General features: G+C 36.3%; 1 protein-coding gene across 1 annotated transcript; it reads left to right on the top strand.

Moving 5' to 3' along the window:
• Positions 1-1,475: 1,475 nt before the first annotated feature.
• Positions 1,476-7,879, top strand: lrrc69 (leucine rich repeat containing 69; the record flags this gene model as incomplete). The annotated part of the gene is made up of 10 exons (XM_079258728.1): positions 1,476-1,547; positions 2,904-3,207; positions 5,204-5,370; positions 5,498-5,624; positions 5,714-5,786; positions 5,956-6,151; positions 6,363-6,434; positions 6,547-6,654; positions 6,748-6,921; positions 7,772-7,879. 10 exons carry the CDS (start codon positions 1,476-1,478, stop codon positions 7,877-7,879), a joined length of 1,401 nt encoding a protein of 466 aa, XP_079114854.1.
• Positions 7,880-10,222: the final 2,343 nt, after the last annotated feature.

Here is a 10,222-nt window from a genome sequence, read left to right as displayed (position 1 = left end):
AACAATCAATAGAAAAACCTAAACCCCTCCTACACTTCCCTCCTATGAAAAAAAGATGGTTCTGCCTAATTAGGCCTCAGCCTGATTTAAGGAGCTCCAGTGCAGCCAGGACTCTTCTTTGGCAGGCTTGGGAACACCAAGGAACTGGCAACTCAAAAGGAAAGTATATTAACTGAAAGCAAAGCAAATTGATAAGGTGACAAAACAAACCAAATTAACAAGGTGACCATATAAGTTAACTGTGTGCACCCAGTTAGTTAACCCCCTGTCAACCCAGCTAATAAAAATATGAAAAATGATAAAGTATCTTTAAAGTGTTTACAAAATTGCGGAAAAACAAATAGAAAATTACCAGACCTTTACTGTGTGGCAGCTCATGCTGCCCTCAAATGATCAATCAGTTAAATGGACCCCCATTAGTTAGCAGCAACCAGCTATTATTCCTGTGGCCCTTAGATATATGCAAAAATACATCACATATCTTATTAGGGATGGGAATCTAACAATAACTCACGATTCAATTTGATTCCAATTTTTGGGGTGACAATTCGATTCAGAATCAATTCTCGATTCAAACAGATTTTTAATTCATAATTATTACATTTGAGTAACAATAGGTGCTAATTTCCCAAGTAACTTAATTCTTCTATAAGCTAGAAAGAACTGAGAAATTATTAGGGCCAATTTGATTTAAATTGCGACATGTACAAAACTTTTTTTGCCCATCTTTTTACTTAATTTCAGTTAGGAAAAAACAACACAGTAGCCAGACCATCATTCTGCTGCTGTATTGACCAAGAAGACAAGTAAAAAGATCAATAAAATCAATAAAAATGACAAAATATTTTGGAATGGATTATTTGTACTCATTTGAAAAAAATTTTTTAAACAAAAATATCAATTTTAAAATTGAGAAGCAAAAAATTTCAATTTTTTATTTTTTATTATTTTTTTCCCCACCCTTAATGCCTATACAAAGTCCATAAACTGTTAGTTAATATATATAATCTATGCCTATACATACAGTACATGCACAGAAACATACAAATATTCATACAAAATACACATGAAAGACTTTGTCTAAATGATTCTAAAAAGCTATACTGATACATATGTACACATATTTGCATTTATACACATATCCTCATACATATTTACACATATGAAATTTAGTAAATACATTTTATGCTTTCAAAAGACTCAGTAAGGCCATTTACTGTTAATATGCGATTTGGAAAATGAATGAAAACTATATTTTGTGCTGGTTATGGAAATAGCCAGAACAGAACATTTCAAAAGAAGTAGGAGGAGATTAATGGGAGGAGATAGGTTGGATGTAAACTTGTACTTTAAAAAAAAAAAAAAAAAAATTTCATAACTCATATTAGAAGTGTATATAAACCAGATTTTGGATGGGAGCTTTGCTCATTACTTCAGACAACTTTTTAGATCTTTAGAACTGTTTTCTTGCGGACATGAAAAACATGATGATCTTCACTCAGCTGGGCCTGACCCTGTGCTGGATGCTCTCTGTGGACTCTGTGAGGGTGAGTAAAACTTCAGTCATTCTGACACTTCAGCAGTAAAGCTATGTTTCAGCAACTCATTTTAATGATCGAGTCCAGGAGTAATTATACAAGACAAAAACCAAGACCTTTGCACAGGTGGGTTTTATCTGTCTTTAATGTACAGAGCAGAATGAATTTTTGCTGTTACACTTGTTTAGGCTGCATGAATATGGATATGTGCTCTCTCTTTATACAGCTAAAGACAGTGTATATCTTTTGTTTAGTACAAGAAACAACAAAAACAAAACACGGAAACTTTAACAACTTTTTGTAAGATTTTGAAGCTTTTATAACATGCCTCTGCACTGCAATAAGCAGTCACCAAAGTCACCAATGACATTGCCAAAAACGTCCTGAGGTTTTTCATGTGTTCCTGTTTTTTTAGGTATGAAAATCAATAAAGTCTTCAGCTGTGATGGGGAAAATAGTTCATAGCATCCACTCATTATGGAAAACATCATCACCAAGCTCTCATTCAGGAGACTGTGCCCACTTGCTCACAGAAAAAAAAAAATCTTGTTGAAGCACAGTTATAAATGTAGCCCCAGGCAATGAGTTACCTCACAGGACACAATAACGGGTATTTTTGCAACACTTTATTGTCTTAGACAATCTCACTGTACCCAGTCCTGGAACTTTGAACATTGGCAGGAAAATATACAAATAAAGACAATTATTTACAATTCATTCAAAGGCCATTACAAAAAGGCAAATGTACAATATAAAATTCTGCATGCACTTACATATCGCAGCAGTTTCTTTTAACATGTGCCTTTTATAAAGTGTTGGCAGAAAAGGTGTTAACTCCTGGGGCATTCTGGTGGGCAAGATTTACAGCATAGTTGGCACACTTTTACATCTCATGAAATCAAACAATGCAAACTGCAGCAGAGGACAGATAAACAATAAACGGCACTTGAACATTTATAAATACTCGAAGAAAAAGATTTCCTTTGCCTGACTGAGAGATTACATTAGTAATTTATCACCTGACTACATAAAGACAGCCCACAGGCATGATTCCACCGTGATTCCCTGAGTGAGCCTGTGTCTGATAGATAAAACAGAGAGATCATATTGTCATTGTAAAGTTAACATCCAGTAAGTGCACCAGTAAGCAATCATCTCCATTTATTTGTACATGTGTGATAACTGAAATATTGTTTCCACATACATTTCTTTATGAGAACAAAAAAGAAGGCATCCTTCTTAATCTGATATCAGTTTTTATTTACTATTTAACCATGTTTCTAGAAGCCAGCAACACCAAACAACAATAAATGTCTCTTTCATAGTTTCTATTGACATCTTTCCTTTTCTTTCTGTTGTTTATAGATCCCTCGCAGTCCAGTGTTCCCATTAGACATGGCTGAGCAGTCAGTGGATGACATGTATGATGGCTGCAGCGATAAAGCATCGATGGACAACATAAAAAAGAAGTACGCTAAAGAACTGACAAGTGGAGTGTACATGTGGGCCTGGAGAAATGCTGAAACATGTGCTGATCAGAAGTATAGCATCAGGAGCAAAGAGGACATGGCTCTGACCAGAGATCACATGCAAGCAATCTGTGTGTACACAGCTAATGATGTGTATGCAGATTTCAATCGAGCAGTCAGAGAGAAAAGGAATGATTATGGTAAATCTTTCCAGTTCCATATTTTACATTTCCTGTTGACAACAGCCATTAAGGTCTTAAATCCTAAAAACCGCTGTCGCACCACCTACAGACGGACTGGAGCTGCATTTACTGGTAAAGTCAACCAGAAAATTCGTTTGGGTTCCTTTGCATCCAGCTCTTACAGAACGGACCTGGTCCACTTCGGTAAAGAGACATGCTTTAAAATTAAGACCTGCTTTGGTGGATATTTGAAAAGCTATTCAGTGTTTAATAAAAATGAGGAAGAAGTGCTCATCCCACCGTATGAGGTGTTCACTATTAAAGACATAGTTAAACCACCACGTACAATTGAAGGGCTGGAAGACTGTAAAGTTGTCTATGTATTGGACAGTGCAGGAAGCAAAAGCAATCTGAACTGTCAGTCACTGAAACATTCTCTGTTGGTTGCTATCAAGCAGAAGCTCAAAAAGCTTAAAAATTTGTTCAGATAATGTTTAAACTTTTAAATTCACTTGTCACCAAAGCAGATTATACAGTGGAAACAACAAAAACAATAACATACAAAATAATGTAATCGATGCAGCTGTAATGTTTGTCTGTCACTCTTTCTGTAATTTGCAACTTTCTGTAATGCAACATTTATTGCAATAAATATTTATGTTAAAAAAGCAACTTTGTTGTTTGTCTGCTTTTTAGAACTCACTGCAGAAAATTTCCACAGCAAAAGTCTAAAGTGTTTAGAAAATGAGCCAGAAATCAGCCTGATGGTATATGACAGTTGTGTCAAACAAGCCCAGGCCACAAAAACCTGACCCACAGGACTGGTCTCCCATCTGTCCCATTTTTAAAAGGTCGGAAAACTTTTGATGGCATGGGTTCGATCTAGTCAGTATTAGGTGATCATGAAACAACAGCAGGTGTACACAGGTAATTTGGTGCTGAACCGATGAGCGCAATATAAAACCATAAAGATTTTGCAGCTGTAAATGAATGACTATTCTGTTCAAAACCAATAAGGCTATAGAACAATATTGGGGCACTTTTAAGAACATTCTTTTAAAAAAGTAACTAAAAAGTTGCTTTTAACAGCAAAGCATATTTTTAGTGTAAATAATCAACAACGCAATTGGGTTACTTTTAGAATAAAGTTATTATAACTGTTACTACTTTTACAGTAACTATCACATTACTTTGTTGACCCAAATAGCACTTTGACCTATTTGAAAAAGCTGGACAGATTTAATAAATATAACATGTTTTTTTATTAGGTTCTGCCAACCGAATCTCGGGGGAAAATAGGAAATTATTAGAATCAGGTTTTATGTGCACACCTACAGAGAACTTGATTGTAGTTTTTCTTCTCTTTACATACACTCTAATTACAAAACTTCATAAGCTAAACAATGAAGTAAATCAGTAGACTAACATTCATTGATTTTATTAATGGACATAATTTTTGCTGTTTGTTTTTCTTTTTTCCAGTGAACCACTGTTAGGCTGGTAAATTTCTGTACACTGTATTTGGTTAAGGTCAAGGACATAGTTTAGATTAGATCAAATATGCTGGATATGTCTTGTGTATCTTTTTCATTACCATTTGATGCTTTTACTGGTATAAATTTGAAATAATCTGATTATAGTTACTGATTCAAATTTTTCTTATTTTGAATGATAAGAAGTTCACAATAAATTACATTACACTGTAAACTTGTCTTGCACAAGATCAGTTTCAGCTGATTCAGTTGGGAGATCAAGTCTTAGGTGTAATCTTGGTAATCACTGTTTACTGCCATAATTGCTAAACATCAAACTATCTCCCTTCCCCTTACAAAAAACAAACAAACAAAAACAATTTTGTAACTGAACTCAGTGGGAACATCCTGCTATGCCAATCTATGACCACTAGAGGTCACTCCCGCTCCGAGCAAATCTTTTAGGACGCGGAACAGAAGGCATGTTGCCATGGAAACTCAACATTTTAGCAAAATGGCTAATGGACCGTCTCCGTTGACAGGGACATTGCTTACAACTTTATATAAAAAAGCAATGTCTTTAAATCTTAATTCGAAGAAATTAAACAATGTCCCCGAGTCTGTGTGCAGATTAACAAACCTGTCAGTCCTCTTGTTGTGCAACAACTTCATCAGTCGCCTCCCCGCCGAGCTGCTCTCTTTGCAACAAGTAAGTCTTCTTCGTTTGTTTGCTCATCTGTTTACTGGAAGCCTGCCAAAGTGGCACTTGAAATGTTGAACACACCACACAGACATGTGATTACATAGGCCTCTTTTCCGTCTGCAATGCCTGCAAGCTGGTTGAGCTGAATCTGGGAGGTAATGCACTAAAGGAGGTTCCCGCTGTTCTGGGCCATCTGGAGTCCTTGAAAAAACTGTACCTGTTCAGAAACCAAATTACTGTAGTGCCCCCTGATGCGATAGGTAGGTCCTTACATTTTTGCATGATTAACAGAAAGGCGAAATGATCCCAATGATGTAAATATCTGTTGGTTTTTTTTATTTTTTTTTAGGTTGTTTACAAAACCTTGTTGTCTTAAATCTAAACCACAACAAGATTCAAAGACTTCCACCAGAGATTAAAAGGTACACAAATATCCCCATGATGTCTGAATTGACGCTCCATGCCTTCACTGGTGCTATAAATGGCTAATTATGACACAATAGTCACAAAAAGTCATTTGAACTTGTTTTTTTTCTGGTAAACTTGTTTTTACAGATACCAGTTATACTGTAAACCTGTTTATCTTTTCAGTTTAAGCAAGCTTCAACACCTGAGTCTGCTGGACAATAATCTGGAGGAACTTCCTGAAGAAATCTGTCATCTCACTATGTTATCTGAGCTAAACTTAACTTACAACAGGTTGTCTCAGCTACCCCAGCAGCTGTACCAGTGCAGAGAGTTGACAAAGCTGTATGCAGCCAGAAACGAACTGACCAGCCTGCCAGAGGTAAATATTCACTACTCAACACAAATAGCAACCTGCTTTTTTATTTTTTTTATTTTATCATTCTAATTACTTTTGTTATTTGTATTGGGCACAGCAGTGGTAAATCACAGCTTTCACATTTGCCATGTCAGTTGCCAGGAATAAGACAGCTTTGAAAAGACTTCACCTGTAATTTTTTCTGTGTTTCAATCTTGGCCGATTTCTCATCCAGGGTATTAAAGTACTGACTAAACTTCAAGTCCTTGATGTGGCTGGGAACAAGTTGACCATATTCCCTGTCGAGGTAAACCATGGAGAATGATCCAAATGTCCTCTATGTTGACTTTCTTGCCTATAAAATCATAGAAAAAGACATGGAAATGGCACCTCAATCTGTCTATGGTAATGCTGTCTAGTTTCACCTGCTGTCGCTGAAGGAACTATACTGTGAGGATAACAGGTTTTTGCAATGTCAGCCGATGCCACTGATGCAGGATATTGAGGTGCTTACATTAAAGGCAAGTGTGTAATTGTAACAGATAAGGCATCAGATATTTACAGTCGTTTTGTTCCAGTTTTAACGGTGCATTCAGGTCTTTGTGTCTCAACAGGAACAGGTGTCCAGATTTATTTTGAGAGAGCGGAGGAACAGGTTCTCTCTGATCCACAAGATGCTTCCTCATTACCCATGCCTGACTACCTTGTTGGTCTTTAGCAGCTGTTGCGCAGTTTGCCAGGGACCTTTCCTCACCACTTGGCTAGAGTGTGTGCATTTTATAAATTTAAAGAAGGTCAGGTGTTTTACTCATAATGAACTTTCCTTGAAAAATCATGAAAATAATAACGTGATTTTTACGGCGTTGACCTGATCAAAAGTTTCTGCTTTCCTGCAAACAAATGTCACTTAAAGAAATATGATTGTCCCATTTAAAGTTTTAAAAGCAGACATATAGAGCCTTATTATATAAATTTATATTTGCCTATTTTATTGAGGAAACATATCTGTCATTGCGTGACTGTTCATGATCTCTTAGTATCATCCTTTTGTTCTTTTTATTCTTTTTTCACGCTTTGCTGAGAGATCAGCTCGTGTTGGCCAGCTGTGTGACCCATTCTCTATTAAGTTTCAGTTCACAGACCAGTGCCCTGACACTTTTATTAGAATTTGTTGGTGTCATTTAGAATTTATTGTCCTATTAATGATGGCAAGCTGTTGTGTGCAGAGGCACCAACAGTAGTAATACTTTCTACCATGTATCAAAAGTTCAATGAGGTTCTTATGCAGGTGTGCAGTATTTTCCATGTCTGGCTTCTTTGTGTGATCTTTACAAACTGCAGATGTTTGCAGTTTGCAATTCTCCTGTGGTTGTGCAGTGTTCTGCTGATCATAAAAGTTCACAAACCTTTACTCATTACATATATACATAACTATTTTAGAGATAGAATATAAATGTACTTGTATAATGTTGTTTCAGTGGTGTTTCTGGGATGGTTTTATCTTCCTGTGGGATTTGTGAATATCTCATGATGTTTTAGGTTATGCTTTTAACAGAAACAGACAGTTAAACATCAGTAATTTAAATGAAGAAAGTAAGATAAACATGTACCATGTTGTGTGAATAATTCTGTTTCATGTTTTAGGACATGAAGATGAGGAACTGGCTGACTATTCCAGTGCGAGCTCTTCTCTGTTCATATAAGTGCTTTAACACAGATGGACATTCATACTATGGTGTTGCTACCAGATGATATTCAAGCACATTAATAAAATGTAATAGTTATCATTTAAGAACGACGTTGTTTAACTTAATTTACTGAATCAGTTACTGCATACACTGGTTAGATATTGCATAGGTATTGTATTATGTTATAAGTGACATTTTGCTATGTGGTCACCAGGTGGCAGCACAGGATCGTTACAGTTTCTACATTTGACAGCTGTCTCATTGCCCATCACAAGTATGCACAGAGAATCTGTGCAATGAACCGTGCAGTTTTCTTAGAATTCATTATAGTAGAGCAGACTTAAGTGTTACAAAGTGAATCTGGTGTGTACGGTTGTCTTATGTAAAGCATATTACTTTCTTAGATTTCGATTTAACACAGCATTTTGCACTGGAATGTTCCACAAATGCTTCACTACATTTGTTGGTTTCTGTAGCTAAAAATATGAACCATGATTGCTGGATCAAGCCTCTATAAAGACCAATTGTTATATGCAGTTATTAGGAATATCAGAATTGAAATTACACGTATTGTAAGAGTTGGGAGAGCTTCTTTTCCTTTCTGCCCTTTCTCTACATCCCATCTCCAACTACTGGCATCTGCTCCAACCTGCCAGACAACAGAAAGAAATAGCGAGAGGGAGGGATAGAGGGAACTTCATTGCTAGTAAATTAATTTCTCATCCACGCCTCCAGAGCTTACCAGCTCGTTCACTATAGCTGCTGCGGCCGCTGCTGCTGCGTGTGTCTGCTGAGTCGGAGCCTCATGCATAATGCATCAGGTTTAATTGCAAACCCAGAAACTAATGACTTTAGACTGGTTAACAGCAGGGGAGCCATACATCTCGAGCAAACTGAATGAAAAATCAGCTCAGAGGAAAGAAAAAAAAGGAGCTGAGCCCCTAATTGATGAATAATTGAAGCGGCGAGCTACAGGGCATAATTGTGACATTTTGTTTCAATCAATTTCCAAGTGGTGTGGGCGAAAGTGCACTTAAAGGGAAAAGGCAATGACAATGAATGAGAAAGAAAGAAAGAGAGATAGATAGAGTGGATTGAGATGGAAATGGATGTTGTGTCCTCTGTCACTGGAATGACATTTTCTGGGGTGAAAGACTGAACAAAATGACTCTTCTCTCCATCTACTTCTTTCATATAGGGTCCTTTTTTATCCCAGTTAATAGGCTTATGTTATTATAAAATTATATATTTTGTTCAGTTTTATAAGCAAGAATGAAATATCAAGTTATTTAACTTACCATGTTTAGGCTTTTAGTCTGATTCATCTCAATTTTACGGGATATGGTCAACCTAACTCTTGGGAGGATTAAAGAACATATCTGTGGGTCACAGCAATGGACAACAGCACTGAATGGCCTCTTAGGGTTGACTCAGAAAGAATAATTCCTCACAGTCCTACATGCTGAAATGTTTGACTTTGCTACAACAATAAACAACTTGGTTAATGCTGGCCACATTGACACACAGAATGTAAATTCTTATTTCACTTTATAGAAATGTTATTACTGAAGTTAATGCTGGAAACCCTGGAGATAAACTGCACAAAGAAAACGTTTGTTTAATCAAGTTACCAAGTTCTGATTTAAAACTTGAATCCTGCAGTGGTTAATACTGCAGGTTGCATGGCAAGCGAGTTTCCTTCTGCTGCTGTGATTTGAGCGAGGTCATGATGCCTGCCTATCATGTCAACAAATGGTCAATAAATTTTAAATGCTCAATAAATCATAAAAAATATTATATATGTTCAAATATTCTTGAGAATTTCACTAGTGTCATGTTGCCTGTTTTAAATACACAGAATTCACATTTATTGCTGACATCATTAGTGAGTCACTATCTCGCTGTTATCACTGTCCCAATTCACAAACACAGGAGGGGAAATGCTTTGATCAAAGTCCACCCATCTCTGCTATGATAAGTTTCAGCATGACATTTTTTGGCTTGTTAATAATCGGGTTTTTTATGTTTTGGTCTATTATATGATAGACTGGAATGAAGTAACTCTGATTTCAACTTGTTTTGTCATTGGAGCTCTTTACATTTTGTAACTGTAAAATCTTTTTCATGATTTATAAATCAGACTACAATGTCATTTATGTTTATTCTCTGTTTTAGGTTTTTTTTTTTTTTTTGATGAGCTAGTTTCTTCCATTACTTCCAGGTCAAAGCGTAGGGTGGGAATTGTGGAGATTACGGAGCATGAGTTGAATATTTTACACATCGCAGCCCGACAGAACCTATACAAGCAGGAACAATTTCACTTTCAGAAATCTGAGTAAGAAAAAATAACATCTGCACTTTATTATTTATGTCAAAGTCAGGTTTTAGTCACATAAACACATATACT

The sequence above is a fragment of the Telmatherina bonti genome, assembly GCF_933228915.1.
Source record: "Telmatherina bonti genome assembly, chromosome: 19".
NCBI classification, from domain to species: Eukaryota; Metazoa; Chordata; class Actinopteri; order Atheriniformes; family Telmatherinidae; genus Telmatherina; species Telmatherina bonti.
The sequence above is the reverse complement of the archived record's forward strand: the minus strand, read 5'-3'. Positions and strand labels throughout refer to the sequence as shown.